Source organism: Phaethon aethereus (genome assembly GCF_964289735.1).
Source record: "Phaethon aethereus genome assembly, chromosome: 5".
Lineage (NCBI taxonomy): Eukaryota > Metazoa > Chordata > Aves > Phaethontiformes > Phaethontidae > Phaethon > Phaethon aethereus.
Window position 1 is genome coordinate 18,419,720 of NC_138579.1, and position 16,470 is coordinate 18,436,189.

The 16,470-nt window shown below is 38.4% G+C and overlaps 1 protein-coding gene across 3 annotated transcripts in view; it reads right to left on the reverse strand.

Moving 5' to 3' along the window:
• The window catches only part of UNC79 (unc-79 homolog, NALCN channel complex subunit), a gene marked incomplete at its 5' end in the record, with an annotated part of 114,137 nt that overhangs the window by 51,174 nt on the left and 46,493 nt on the right, over positions 1-16,470 (reverse strand). The window contains 6 exons of one of the 3 annotated variants that reach the window (XM_082000538.1): positions 282-1,505; positions 2,948-3,097; positions 6,014-6,176; positions 7,013-7,195; positions 11,671-11,957; positions 15,618-15,683. In XM_082000538.1, coding sequence (XP_081856664.1) covers positions 282-1,505; positions 2,948-3,097; positions 6,014-6,176; positions 7,013-7,195; positions 11,671-11,957; positions 15,618-15,683 — 2,073 coding nt within the window. The remainder of the gene's footprint in view (positions 1-281; positions 1,506-2,947; positions 3,098-6,013; positions 6,177-7,012; positions 7,196-11,670; positions 11,958-15,617; positions 15,684-16,470) is intronic. The other 2 variants (XM_082000539.1, XM_082000540.1) reach the window with 2 other exon arrangements.

A 16,470-nucleotide genomic window follows, 5' to 3' on the forward strand; every position in this document is an offset into this window, starting at 1 on the left:
GGCCATGGAGTTTCACTCTCTAACTTGGTATCAGAACCAATATTTTTGTCACTGAGCTCCCCTTCTTTTTCAAATGGGCCCTCACACATGCATGGTACCTGTATGGTTAGTGAATTCCTTGTGAGAAACGAACACCTGAAAGCATTCAGCTAGCTCAGGCCACATCAGATGCTATATATACACATCAGTCCCTAAACATATACACATCTCTCTACACTGATCTGTTACGAAAACCTTCAGGCAGTAATAAGCCTTTTGATTGGGTCTGTGACTGAGCTCACCTGCTTCCTTCTGCTCTCCCAGCTTGTCAAGGATGTTAAAGGAAATGTCCAGGTATTCTCTCTGAATAGCACTCACAGCAATCTTCCTCTGCTTCCTCTGGCGAGGAACAATCTGAATCTTAAATTCTGACTCTTCAGTCTCCTCCTCCTGTTTCTGCTCCGTGTTTTGTTCAGTGTCAGACTCTGTGTTGGTATCAAGTTTATCACTTTCTGTTTGGTTTTCAGAATCTTCAGGGACTTTAATAAGGACTGTCTTTACATTTGGGCTTGGAATTGCTCCACTAGGCCTAATTTCCTCCAGGTTGAGCTCGGAGTTATCATCAAGGGACATTTCTGGAAGGGCAAATGACTTCTGCAGCAGGTCCCTTTTCTGTTTCAGTGTTAGTGTATTCCCACAGGACACTTCCTGAAGTTCTTCCAGCTTAACGAACTCTGAAGAGTCCTTTTGATCTTTTGACGAAGTGGAAAGGATGTCCTCTATTCCTGCTGAAGCTTTGTTGCTTGTATCCTTAGAATTAAAGTCTTTGGAGCAATCTTCGATGCTGAACTGGACCAGAGGAGTTGTGCTGAGACTGAGTGCAGAGACATTGATAGGAGTTGAGGGAGACGACACGGCAGTTTTACCAGAGACCTCGTCATTCAGCTGGTTTGTTGTTTCTTCCTCTTCATCGCTCTCCACTATTCTAAGGGGAGGAAGAGGTTCAAAGACTAAAGAGTCGCTGTCTGAAGTGGAGAGCACTGAATGCTTTTCAGGACCTGATGTTGAGTCAGAGGATAAATCTATCAGATCTAAATCTTCCTTGGGACCAACAGGTTTAATTGGAGAGTCCACTTTCACTTCATAGGTTTCCATGCAGTTTAACCTAACTTCTGGTATGACAGGTCTTCTTGTTTCCTGGAAACTTTCTGTAGGAGGAAGATTTTCTTGTGTTTCTGTATTTTCAGCTTTAGTAGAAGAATTCTGCCGAGATCGTCCATAATCACTCTGCCTGTGTATGGCGTAAGCAGCAGGGACAGGTGGTTTTTCTAAGTCACACCGGTCTATGCAGGACTTCCTGCGATGTTCATCTAATGAAAACAACAGGGAGTCTGCATTCCCTATATCAAGAGATTTTTGTTTTAAAGAACGTAGTTTTTTTTTCTGAATGCTTTCTTCTCTCACACAGCGCAGAATACTGTCTTGTAAGGCCCCCGTCTCTCTATATTCAGCCAGCTCTATTTCACCTGATTAAAACAGAAAGAACTAATACTACCTCAGTTGGAGACTTCTGGCAGATATCTTCATCTTTATCTCGCAATGCAACACATGACTGGCATTTCAAATACAAACCCAGATTTAGTTAAAATGATCTAAATTTTGTTTTAACTGCAGAGCCACATTACAGACTTTTACAATGAACAACAACAAACAACTCTGCTATTTGGATAATAGGGTTTATCTAAATTCTGTCCAAATTCTACTCATCCTGGACAGATGTACCCTGAAGATAGACTGTTATAACCTTGTGCATTGAATAGAAGATAGCATGAACAAGCAATTTCTACAGACACTTGGGATGGCTACATTAGGCATGAGAGATGAAAGAAATGAGCTATACAGACCACTCCGAAGAGGTTTCAAAATAAATTTAGACTACAGCATTGTGGACATCATTTGGACATCAGTGTATATTACAGCACATCTACATGTTATTTACTGCAGCAAAATGGGCTTAAAACAGCTGTTTTTAATTCAAGAAGCAAGGGTAGCAATAGCAGTGAGGATGTGGCAGCACAAGCCTGAGATCAGACAGGTGTTCAGAGAATTTTACCCCCAGTAGAGTCTAGCAACTATCACACCACATAGTCATACCTCCCCATCCTAGGGAGGAGTAAAGTGAACACAGTTATACTTGCTGGTACTAGGTACTACAACTGTATTGGTATTTTACTATGTGAAAAACATTCATTGAGAACATTTTAAAAGGTCGTCCCTGTTGTTATTATGAAAGACATTTCCATGTAAAACAAAATATTCCTAATCATTATCATCCCCATATTTCCAAATGCTCCATATATGAATCACCATGCAAAAAAAAGCAGCGAGAAAAGTTAAAGTAGATGTTTGCTCTAGCCAAAATCATTCCCCCCTGTGCAAACACCTGAAAGAAAAAGAGGCAGGTGGGTGGTGGTGGAAATCTCTTCAATTATTTTAGGATATTCATTTCAGAAACCTAAATTTGAAAACAAAATTCTTCCTATTTTTTGAAACCACCAAATGACCCTTTCTACCAATGGAAAACCATAATATTTGCAGCAGCGGCAACAAATTTGCTTACCCCAGACTTCCACCTAATCAAAAAAATCAATTTGTGGAAAAAACAAATTTGATTAAAAATCTTCAGATCAATGGTTGAATAAAATTGCAACAAATTTTTACATTCAAAAGAGCATAAAGTTTCAGAAAACAATGGCCGATTTCAGAGCTCTTTCTTTTGGAGTGCCTACTTTGAGACTCCTGTAAGAGAATTCATACAGGGAAGTGAGGAGTACCTGCTCTCAAAAGTCAGAGTCCTTGTATTCAAATTAGACAGTGCAACAAACTCTACAAAGAAAGGTGGTAGCTTGAAACTAACAGTAGGAAATTTTATTTCTGCATGAGTTTATACCAACAAAACAATTCATACTTCTCTGAGCATTCATCTCAACTGGTTGATATTTCACCATTTTGCTGCCACCAATTCTTTTCAGTCTTGCAAAGAAAGTTTGAGATTCTTTATTGCAAGGTCCAGTTGGTGTATCATGAATATCAGATTCATCAAAAACACTGTCTTCCTCTGCTGGAGAAAGAAAAAACTTCATTACTCTTAAGAGAGTGCAATTCCTTGAATGAAAAGCTGTCTGCATAACAAAACCTCATCTAGTTTCAGTTAAACTTGAATTAGAAAATGAAGAATCATCGAAGTTTGCAAGAAAATTTATAATCCAAGTTATAACTTTGCCATTCTCATTACATCTTGAATTGAGGTCAGAAAGGACAGAGATAAATAAAAAGTGGATTACAATGCAACAGAAACATATAAAAGTTTTTACCATTCTAAACTCATCTTTCCTACTAACAATAATATAGATTCTTTAGATGGAAGAAATACAATATATCTGGATATATATGGACTTGAGTAAATAACTTCTATAGTGCTCAGTGAGAAATGGTAAATTGAAGAAGATCAAAATCAATACAAGAACTGCAAGGTCAGTAATAAACCAGCAAAATAGAAAGGTAAAAAAAGAAGAAAATGGATAATCTTGGAAAGCTGATAATAGTACCAGAATAAGACCTAAGAGTGTGAATTATGAAATTATTGGTCTAAGTAGTAACAGTAAAACATTATGCTCTAATTTGAGACCTGCTGGTTGAAAATAGCAGAGGGTAAGAAAGATCCAAATCTACTTGCCCATCAAAAAATAACCATATCACCTGTATGAAATGGCTATAAAAAATAAAAAAAGGAAAAATCTGTATCTATCGTGCCCAGTGATTCATCTCCAAGTAAATAAGAAACACTACTGGGACAATACAGAAAACAGAGCACTCAAGAGAAAAAACAAAAAAGTTTGCCCTGTTTATTTTAGTAAGCAAACATGAAGAAGAAATGAATTTGGTGTCTAGGAATGAAAAGGCAAACAATCCAAAGAGTTAGAATGGCCCAAACCTGAAGACTTAAACCGGACATTAACATCTTCAGCTTTTAAATTGGAGGAAAGTTTCTACTACATGTGAAGCTATGGAACTGCCACCTAAAAGCATCAGGGATAAGATACCTAACTGATATGATGAATCCAGAAAAAAAACAAAAAAACCCAAAGTTGATAGTAAGAATTTCTACAGGGACTGGGTTTAATAAGTTAGGAGATCACTTTTAATGTCATGTTCTATGTGTCTAATTTCTTTTCCTTGGCAACAAATTATTCTTCTCACAAGATTTATCATCAGCTCTACAACAGTCCGTGCATATGCCATGATCCCCACAACAAAGCTTGGCAGAAAAATTAGGAAAAAGGTTCAATAGTGGGAAAATCCATCTTTAGCATAGGGATTCTTGCTGCCTGACAATGAAATCCTCTTCTGTTGATCATCTAAACACTACCTTTGATGATGACAGCAGCACACACACTACCTGACCAGAGACTAAACAAGCCTCCTTAGAAACAGTGGGAAAGGCTTCAACTTTCCAGGCCCTTATGGAACTATACTGGCTGCTTCTTGCAGGTTGAAGAAAACTTTTCCACATCCTCTTTTTTCTACAGCACTTCAGCAAAGGAGGAGAAGCAGCCCTACAATTAAGTCGGTATTTACACAGTAAAATTTGCCTATTTATGGTCCTTTATCTCTTAGTAGCCCAAAGCCCTTCACAACAGCTCTGGAAAGCAAGTAAATATTATTCTCCTTACTTTAAACACAGGGAAATAATGATTAAGTGAGACACGAGGCTACCCAAGGAATCAATGTTGGACACAGGATTGGAACACTGAGTTTTCTAAATCTAACTTGTCACTTACAGTGAACAGCAAGCTGGGTGCTTAGGCACCTTGCTTTGTCTTAGAAACGTCTCAGAATCAATCCAGAAACTAAATGCATTTTATAAACTTATTGCTACTACTCTCGGCATTCTTAACTCATTATGAATGAAGTCATTAACTCAGCTCAAATCAAAGACAAATACATAGTAAGTCCACAGTTATCTGAACCCTCTTAGCCCTCCTCTAGCAATACAAAACATCCAAGTGAGTGAGAATATGCAATACATCATATACATCCATTTTAAGGTTGCTTTAACTTGCTAGAGCTGAGTAATAGGGTGTTCAGGTAAACAAAATTTTGTGTCCTTGTTCTGCTGCATATCTTTTTATGAGCAACAAGCAGCAAAAGAGGAAAAGGTACTGACACGCATAAGAAGAGTGCTGCTTACATTCTTCAGAAGAAGAGTTTGCTTCACACTAGAAAGACTGAGAAGGAGGATGTAAACAGCAAATAACCATCTAAAAGGCAAAATAGCTGAAAGGCAGCTACAGATTAACATCAAAAGAACCTGTTAAACTTTGATCATAAATACTAATCATGTAATAAACTTCACAATTGTCAGTGACACCATGTTATTTCAAGCCCAAACCTTACACCAATTCAGACCATCACAGTACCTCTGTTACAGCTAGGAAGCACATACAGAGTTAATAATTGAGTGCAGATTCTAAGGACTGAACCATTCTCTTCCATCTTTACGTATCTACAACATATATGTCTGCATGTTAAGCTAGTCAGCTTCAGTTCCTTTTGCAGAGACAAACTATAGACTGAATTCATAATTTTATCTTTTTAACATCAAGTGTTTGCTACTATGCCACATTATTATAATCACAATGCAGTGTCAAGCTGATTGCACACCTTGTACATGGGCATGATCAGTTAATACTATCACAGAAAAGGCAAGGACTATGCAGGCCTGGTGACTGAATTACTAGAGTCTATGGTACACTCCCCACAAGAGAAGTTAAGACTGCTGTGCTATGCTTAGCCTACAGAGAAATTGTGAATTTCTTTTACTGTAGATGGCTACAGCTGTAAGTCACACCCTGGACTGAGTTCTGAGTATTATGTCCTAAAATTCAGACAATATTTTCCTGTTTCTACAACATCTGCAAGACTTAATGAATTAAATCAATGACTATCATATAAATGAGAGTCTTAAAAGTACCTTTTTCCTTTTCACTGTATCGGCTTATGTTACTGTTGTCACTATACAAAGGGCCAGCAGTTGCATGAGGCTTGCAGCTGTGATATTGAGCATTGAGGGTATTGACTGTGATGTGGATTAGGTGAAGTACAATCTTGCTGATTTCACAGTCTCTGTAGGGGTACTGTTCAGTGAAAGAGAAAAACTTCAGCTTCAAAACTAACTTTTCTCCTCAGATAAACATTTAGGCAGCAAAATAGAAAAATGACAAGAATATTGTCAGCTAGATGCCCTTTGCATTCCTTTGTTCACACATTTCTAAACACATCATGAGATGCAGGACTATTTTCAGCTTTGTACATAAAATTATTTTTTGTAAAAAAAAAAATTAAATCCTTATTAATGAGATAAAATACATTGTTTTCTTGACTTTTATAGTGCAAGATGTCTCACATCAGAACTGTTCTACAAATACTCAATTTCAATCAGCATGTTATCATTCATTTCTAGTGTCTCAACTTCCCCGTATGCCCTATAGACCTGCTAGAAATTTGTTAAGCACACCAAAAGTACTCACAACTGCATTTTAGCACATAAAAACACATCAAATTTTAACAATACTTCCTAAAAAGCACCACTTAGCTAAAGAATACAAGCTGTTAAATGGACACCACCCCCCTTAAAGTCACTTGTTTTTTAAAAATTCAAAGTTACTCAAAATACTGCTCAGTGGAACTTTATATAGCATTTTCCTATTTTCAAATCCATATTTTCCTTTCTCAGGTAACCATGTGAAAGACAATACAGACAGCAAAAGTAATAGGTCAGTAGCACAGATGAAAGCCTAACTACTTCAGACATTGAAATTAAATACAGTGAGCAAGCAAATCAAAGAAAAGGTGTTCTTTACTTTCACTTGAAAGTTCCTTTCAATTGCAGTACAGTTAGACATTCCCTGTAATAAATTTCAAATTGAACTGTAAATTTTAAGGTGGACAGTGTCTTTTAAAGACCACTCACCTTATAGAGAATGACAAGCAACGCCTTTAACCACATCTGCCGAATGTGAGGTTTGAGGGGCCAGAGGGAGCAGCGAGGAGGCTGCTGAAAGTAATGCCTTAGCTGAGGACAAGTGCAATATTTCAACACCTGGACCACCAAGGGAAGAAGGTGCTTTCCCAGGTTGATGTTATAGTCCATCACCTGAAAAGAATATCAACACACGAGTTAGCTCACTAAAATCAAATCAACTGATGTTGAAAAGTAAAATAACTAATACCTCAACCGTGTCAGTTAAGTTTGAGAGGTGGGCTCATGAGAACCTCATGAAGTTCAACAAAGCCAAGTGCAAGTTCCTGCACATGGGTTAGGGCAATCCCATACAGGCTGGGTGGAGAATGGATTGAGAGCAGCCCTGAGCAGAAGGGCTTGTGGGTGTTACTTGATGAGAAGCTTAACGTGAGCCAGCAATGTGCACTTGCAGACCAGAAGGCCAACTGTATCCTGGGCAAAAGAAGCATGGACAGCAGGTCAAGGGAGGTGATTCTCCCGCTCTGCTCCACTATAGTGAGACCCCACCTGGAGTACTGTGTCCAGCTCTGGGGTTCCCAACATCAGAAGGGCATGAACCTGTTGGAGTGAGTCCAGAGGAGGGCCACAAAAATCATCAGAGGGATGGAACACCTCTCCTATGAGGACAGACAGAGAGTTGGTGTTCTTCAGCCTGGAGAAGAGAAGGCTCTAGGGAAACCTTACTGCAGCCTTCCGATACCTGAAGGGGGCCTACAAGAAACCTGAAGAGGGACTTCCTACAAGGTCATGTAGTGACAGGACAAGGGGTAATGGCTTTAAATCAAAAGAGGGTAGATTTAGATGAGATACAAGGAAGAAATTCTTCACTATAAGGGTGGTGAGGCACTGGAATATGTTTCCCAGAGAAGCCGTGGATGCTCCATCCCTGGTGGTGTTCCAGGGCAGGTTGGATGTGGCTCTGAGCAACCTGGTCTGGTGGAAGGTGTCCCTGCCCTATGGCAAGGGGGTTGGAACTAGATGATCTTTAAGGTACTTTCCAACCCAAACCATTCTATGATTCTATGTGAAAAGAAATAGACATTCTTAAGGAAGTCTCACTATCAGTTAGAAACTTTCTGCCATCTTACCATGTTCTCATTTTAGCTAAATAGGTAAAATGAAATAAAAGATGTGTTCTGAAAGGCTTTCATCCTGCGCAGTCTGCACAGTCTGATTTTTAGCATACATTGGCAAGTTCTTAAAATGTATTATGCTGGTATAGCCTTCTATTATAGCACAAGTTGATCATGCTCCAACAGACAAAACCATATTAGGTACATCCCATGTTTAACAGATAAGATGCAGTTGTGGATTTTGGGAGGGAGGTTGTGTGTTTTGGTTATTTGGGGGTTTTGTATTAATACTACATTGACAGTTTTCATTATTTTCTCATCAGGTTTGCAACATTAGCTGTTTGGTTTTTTTAAGCCCCATGTTCTGGAATCAAGTAATCAGACAAGAATTCCATTCTTCACTATAGGAAATGTAAGACTCTGTCTGCGATGTTATACAGAAAGTCTAAGCATGCAAATCCAAAAGCATCCAAGACTAAAGCCAATAAAAAATACCTTGCTCTAAATAAAATGCTCATCAATTTTACGTGGTGGTGTTGCTGTAGACAGGTTTCTGTTATTACTGTTAGTCATAAGCCTTGCCTCCATCATGACCTTTGAAGAGCATCATGCTCTTTGGTGTCTACCCTAGAGGTTTGAATCCTGACGGTTAGGTGCAGTGCCATCATATACTCTCACTGCCCTGACACAACTGCTTTTTTCAATTGAAACTGCATTGCTATTTTTCATTATCTTCTCATCAGTCTTGCAACATATGGCTTTAAATAAAAATATCTAAAAATCAGGAGCTAAACCAGATCATAACAAGGATCCGCAAAGCCTAGTCTCTGATGCTGACCTATACTGGTTGACACCCAGGAAAGTATAACAGTAAGCCAAGTACGTCCAGTACATCCCCCAAGATCTAACACGCCCCTGCAGTTTCAGTAAACTTAGTGCTTTATCAAGAACCCTGTACATCTAAACAGATACAAACATCAGTTTTATCCACATCGCCCATTTCCTTCAGGTCTATACTGTTTTGTTTTGTTTTTATTAGAACAAGAGGATGAGCCTAATTTACAAACACAGAATTCATCTCTCCAGTTCCCTCCTGAACAAGCTGACTAGAGGTATTCCTCTGTAAAATTCTCCAGTTCGATGTGCAGCTGTCTCAAATTTTTGTGCTGCATGCATAGAGCTAAATAGATGAATCCCATGTCTATCCATGTAGGGTTAGCCTGTCGAACACATGATATATAATCACCAAATATGGTCCTACCCTGCAATGCCTCGTCCCCTTCAGGGTGAGATACAATTATATAGCATAGTTAGAAAAAATCATCCACACAAGGAAGACTGAGCCCTGACTTAACACAGCACATACTGTAATGCAGACATGTCTTAAGCTGAGCAAACGCATTTTTTAAGTTGTCACAGGAAAATCTGGAATAAATGATGCTGCAAATGTTTAGCAGAGCTCAGCCTGGGATGATGAGCAGAGTCCGGCACTGCCGGCTTCCCCACTCCAACAGGCTTGTACAACATTGCCACCATGTGGGGCAACACCACACTGACCGCAAACACTAAAACTTGCCCACTTCTGCTGCTAGGGAGAGTAAAAGGCATTTTATGCTTTCAATAATTCCAAATACTCAGATTTTATGATGCAGAATACTAAGAGACTTTTTTTTTTCCTTGAAGTGACCATTTCAATCAAGCTTGGAATCAAAAACAATGAATCAGCAAATCAGCCCAATCCCAACCTTTATGGAGCTTCTGGGGGAAAGCAAATATTTATGACTAGGAGAGGGAGTGTAACTGAAATAGATCTCTCAAGAGCTCCATACTGAGTTTTCACTCTGTAAATGCATCTTTGGATTGCAAATAGCATTTCTCTTTCAGCGAAGGAGACTCCCAACACAAAGCAGCCCTACAGCCAAGAAAAAAAATCCCACCAAAATATAAATTAAAGTTTTGATGTCTGCTACATGGAGAAAAATCCTGGCCTATCAAAATTCTCAAACTTCATTTGACATCAGGGGAGCCAGGATTCAACTATGAAGCTTTTCAAACACAAATGGTGAATTTCGCTATGCTGAGACATTTTAAATGCGGAAGAGGAAAGGCGGGGTGATATTCAGCATTGCAGTAAGGAGTACTTCTAACAGTCAGGTCAATCACGATCACCAAAGTTTGGGAATCCAAACTTGGACAACATGCAAAAAATGCGGAAAATACTGGTTTGTGCTCTAAACTGCCACTTCTAGAATCCCAACACAATGGTAACAGGCCTGAATCTCCTTTTACATGCTTCAGCATAAAACTTTACAAATGAAAGATTGACAACACATTGCAATGGTGCTCTGAGGCAATGGATCAGCATGCATTTGCAGCTAACCAGTTTGCATCAACACCTTCTATTTTGCCTGCTGTTGCCTGCTGAAACATGGATACCTGGCTTCTCCATGACTGTGAAAGAGTTTATCCAAGTATCTACATCACAATTTGACTACAAAAAAATCACCAATTCCAATGTACAAAACAGAAAATCCTGATAAGAACTGCAGATACAGAAAAGGCCGGGATAGCTTTGAGCAATACTTGATGGTTACAGTGGACATTTTAAGAACTGGGGCAGGGGGAGATCTGAAATCACAGCCCTCTCTCTCCCCTAAGATAACCCTTCGTGAGAGACTGCGATATGGAAAAAGTGTGGAAGTGATGATGATGCTTCATTGCAAATAATAAGAATACTCTGCAAGTGTGAAATATTTTTCAGCCTAGCATCCCCAACTGCTCTATCAGTAAGAATTAACTGAGCCTTAGAAGAGCTTTGTGAGGTAGTAAATGACGGTCCTTCTTACAAGATGGATAAAGGTGGCACAAGGCAAGGATGTGCTCAGTCATTTATCATTCAAATATAGGCACAAGTTCACCATGGTGGCACCACTGCCTAGGAAAGGGAAAACAGAAAGTCCTGGTGCACTCTAAGGAAGCAGAATGAGTCTCCTGCAAAGTGAAGAATGTCAAAGAGTTTACAGACCATTCATGCAGGAAAACAAGCAAGAGTACATGAGTCCCAGGTCTTCCCGAATGGGAAAGGAGGAAATGACATTTGAGGAAAGTAAGGCATTCAAAAGCTAGGGAAAGAGGGCAAAAAGGTTTGGAGCAGTCTCTTATTTTTCATACAGTGATAGTATTTGCATTCTTGTACACACACAAAACCATTATCTCTATGCCAATGATGCAGCAAGTTTAGAGTACTAGTAGGAAGTTATAAATTAGCATATTCTATTTAACTATTTACTTTTTAACTGCAAAGAAAAAACGTACAGAAAACACTTGATTAGGCTACATGGAGCCTTCTGAGAGTAAAGAACAAGCAGCCATCCCTGTTGCCAAATTCTTTCACCAACTCAAGAGGTGTTAAGAAAGTTTAAGTAGGATTACTGCACTCAGACATTATTTTGGTACAAAGAAGGCTGTGCTACCACCATTTCAACAACAGGCAATGAGAAACAGCTGCAAAAAGTAGTTAATGCCTTCACCTACTTGTGCTATTCCAGCAATAAAGGCATTAAAGCAGGTTGAAACTCGCATTTTTTGCGGTGCAATCATGAAGCATCCTTCCTGCTGATCATAACCAAGCAGGACATATAGATGGCGCTTGACTGTGTTGAAAGCTTTAGCGCTGCTGATGTCTGACTCAGCACTGCTCTCATCCTTTGCCATGAACTTCATTAGCACCGTAATGAGCTGGTGGACAGTCTGGTGATCAATTCCAGCATCCTCTGGCAGCAGGTCTTTTATTGTGTTATCATTCTCTGGGGAGGGTTGTCCTATAGGCACAAGAGAGACACTGGTATGAGACTGTAAACAGGGTACAGAATACACCAGAATTTTTTTCCAGAGTTCATTACTGCACTTCTGATGAAATACACACGGTGAAGTCACAGGAGATAGGCATGCATTTCTGAGGGTTCTGTTCCTCCGGTGCCTCAGGCTCAACAGCACATTAACACCTTCTCTGTACACTGGACTCCATTTCTCAGCTTTCCCGTGCTTAACCCAGCTGCTTATCTTTCCATCCCAGTGCATTTCTGCCAAATTTGAGTGTTATTATTCCTTCACATCTATGCATTAAAGGAGAATCAAATGCCACTGCCACCAAATTCTCATCTGGCATAGTTTTCAGTCTTTCCTCAGCAAAAATTAGTGGATATTAGTCTTTGCCAGGGAAGGATGTACAAAACAGCAAAGGTAGATGGAGAAGATTCTACCAAAAAATGATTAAACAAAGGATGAACACCTCCCCTTTTAGCACTGAGTCCATATTTCCCTCAAAAAACTTGGGACAAAATGTAGGCACTATAATTTATTAGGTTTTGGGACACTATGTATTATGTCAAAACTTTGATGACTTTTTCCCAGAGAAGAGACCTAAGACTTAGTTTTATAAACACCGAATGGAAATAATACTTTCGGTGGGAATATGCTCATGTGAAAGACGAGAGCCTACTTGCAAAGCACAAGGAAGCTTGGGTGCTGGCTATCAATATCCAAGCAACACAGACACACTGCAAATAACGTTGCCAACTGGGCAAGTATTTTCATTTTCATACTTCAATTTTTTTTTTTAAATACAGTTTTTCCAGTTACTTTTAAGACCATTTAGAGTTCTCTAGTAATTGCATTTGGAGTTACCCTCTTCCATTTCACCCTATTTGTAAGGCCTTTTTTTAGTCCTTAGCAGTTCCTGAAGATCTACGTTATACAAACAGTAGGAATTGAGGTCATGAAAAGCACTGGCTATTTCACACATCAGTATATCAGGTTCCTTTTATTAAATAATTCTGAATAAATGCATGGCTAAAGCACAGTAAAGTATATTATTCCAACATGTTCTATTTTAAAACAGTAATTTAAATTAAATGCTTCTGTATAAATAAAACGTATTATATGTGGATTATATGCAAAATAAATAAAAATTATTTCCACTAGGGTAATCAACAAAGGGAACAGAAAAATACCATTTTTGACAGCATCAGAAAGGGGGCGATACTTGAACATTAAGTTTTTATTAAACCATTAATTTTAGTTTGTTCTCTAGATACTACTACTGTTCTCTAAATACTATTACTGTTAACAATTAAAATTAATTGTTACTAAAATCTATTTGGGTATATTTTTTGATCCATGGTTAAAAACAGCAAAAAATTGAAATAAAGCAAGCTAGTATGAAGCAGAACTATAAAACTTTCTACTTTGTTTCATTTCAAGAATAAATCCTTTCAACTACTGGAAATAGTCCTTACTTTTGCAAGAAGAGTTTAAGCTGAAGTTCGCAGGACAGACCCTACAAGCAAGATTAGCTCACAGTATAATCTTAAAATTGCTCCTGCATGTCTGTGTTAGGGTTATTAGCAAGCAACTAATATCCACTTACGTTTGTTAGAGTTACTTACACATCTTAGGTTTTATGTAAATTCATAACTATTTATTTATAGCAAATACTAAAAATTATTTCAATATTCTAATCTACCCATATTCTTAATGTAATATGCTATTCTGACAAGGGGCTCCTTTGCTGGTACAACTGCATCTGTCTTAGGTTCTTCACCAGCAAAACTGCGGTGTCTGTCATTTTTTAAATAATTTTCAATATTTTACATTGTATTGGTAGGTGAGCAAAGGGTTTTGTTTGATTGGCTGTTTTGCTGAGCATGGGAGAAGGTTGCTATCTTTATGATAGCTGAAAATGAAAACTAGCGGGGGAAATTTTCAGAATCACTTCTATGAAGAATAACTTTCCTTCACTGGTCTCATTCTGGTAAAAAGAAATCAAGAAATTCCTATTATATAATATTTTTTTAGTCCAAACAGTTTTCTCTGATATTTTTTATTTACAGAAACCTCCCTTCAAAATGAAAATTCTCTATCCAAACTTTTGCTGGACCAAGATTTGCAGATGCAAAGAGAAAACAATAAATTCTGAAACAATTAGAATAAGAAATACAGGAAGTTCCATTTTCAGAAGCACATTAAAAATGTATATAGAAAACAACTTTAATTTTGTGGACATAACTGAGAAATAATCTTTCCACATATTACACCCAGGTTAAAATTTTCCATTAAATTGTGTCAAAAAGACACCATTTTCATCAAGATTATATTAGACTGTTTTCTTCAGCCCTACTTATTTTTATCTCTGTTACACGTTGTGAGATTTTCCATAAAACAAAGAAGGAGATAAGATGGAATGAGTCAAATTATCGTGGGGCTCTAAATAAATCCTGCTTCTCTAAATAGAACTCAATGAGTAATTAATCTGAAAATATTAACCTATTTTACTTTCACTTGCTGAACAACACAATTTAGAAGCTTAGTGATAAAATGCTCAATTTTGCCATCAGTTATAATGATGGTAATACTAACACCAGTTAGCACGCTGCCTGGGACTCTTCCTGACTTTTTACTTTCCAGAAATATTATTACACTTTCTGAAGCATTAAAAATCTCATTTCTCATACTTTACCCTCACTGAAAACTATACAGCAGGATACAGTGAACAGAGCTTCACACTGAGTAGTCTGTCATAGCTCTATAAAGGATCAAGTCTAGGGAATGTCAATCACCACCTGGTTTTACTTCTAATGAAGAAACCTGCAATGAACCAGCAATGGAGAACTGCTTGTTTAAAACTACAAAAACCCTATGATCCTGTTTAGGCAATAGACTTGCAGAGTGCAGAAAACCTTCCTCTGCTGTCTGAAATGGGTCTTAAGTTATATCAAGCTTGAACTAAACTTTCACTTCATGAACACATGATATAGGGTATCCTGTACCAAATCAAGCTGCTTAGATTCAAGCTAAGAATGAAAAACCAAGGCAGCCCTGTCTTTACAGTGGCTATGGTGGCTTTTACCCCTCAAAATGTGTGTGCATACATACACAATTTGTGTGCATGTGTGCCTACACACAAGGTATATGCATACACACACATACCCTCCCCAGGAAAATCTCACATCACTAAATTGTCAGTAAATACAAAATAAGTGACTTAAGATATTTATAAGCATACAGAGGAGACAGGTGTAATTTACAGTACCAACAGTCAACAGCATTCTGTCTGTTGTCTCTAAAACCTGAAGGTCAAAGATCAGGCTGAACATGGGTGACCCATCAGGCCAGCCTACTAAAGATTTACTTGTTCCTATGGGCAATGAAACACAGGAGGGTGAGGCACTGCCAGCATAACTGACTGCCCCTGAATAACCTCCTCCCAGCCACAAAGTACTAGTTACAACTGGGGGCACTTTTCAGTACAGATCGAGAGCAAAACTTCAATTTACACCTTTTGGAACCATGCTGAGACATGACTCACTGTGCCTTTTCGACAACTTCCATCTTGCATAAGTTTATCTCATGAGTCAGCAAGAACTCTAGTACTAGTGCCTTCCTTTTGCTGTTCCATCAAACACCGTCCTTGTCAAACCCACCTGGTGTTTGCTCTGGTGTTCCTCCAAGTGCTGGAGCAGACTGCTCATGTCTGGTCAAGCTCACAGCTTAAAAAAATAAAAAATAAAAATCAAAAGCAACTCTGTTTAAAAAGGCAGCACTGACATTTTATACTTCAGCATATATTCAGTGCCAGCATATTTATGTTCATTTACTCAGGCAGTGAGTGTAACCATTTCAAACATGTCACTTCTGTGCCCTATACGTTTTGTGCACCATGTTCTGCAACTCTAGTTTTCTCCTTCGTTCGGTTTTGCTGGTAGAAGAGTCACCACACAGGAGCCCCTATGCAGGATCAGAAATTGGTCAAGAAGGATTATGTAACAGTCCCAAAATATGGTGGTGTTTGTTTTGGAGAAAAGGAATTACCTTTTAACCTAACAGATCACCAGCACCCAGGTTTGAAAATTTTATGAGTTCCTGTAATACAGGTAGGAGCAATGTAAGAGGTTCAATTTTAATATAAAGACTAATCTGTGTTTGTAAAATTCTCTAAATGAGAATGGTTAAGCTTTATTTCTGCTTGGAAAGGTATCTGTACAGCGCTCCATACAGGCCTATGGATTTCCAGCACCTAGGTCCTCCTATACAAGCTGGCAGGAAGGATGTATTTCATGGTCATTGTTTTCCTAACAAAGGAATTCTGAAGATATCCAAAAGCTCATTTGAGACATTAACAGTTGTTTTTAAGATGTCTAGCATATGCTGCATACACTGGTTAATAATTACAATTAATAAGTAAATTAGTAGCAGAGGAGTATTTCTGTACACACTGTATCTATTTTAGACAAAACTCCTGTGTATTAGCCACAAATGAAAATTAAGATCTATCCA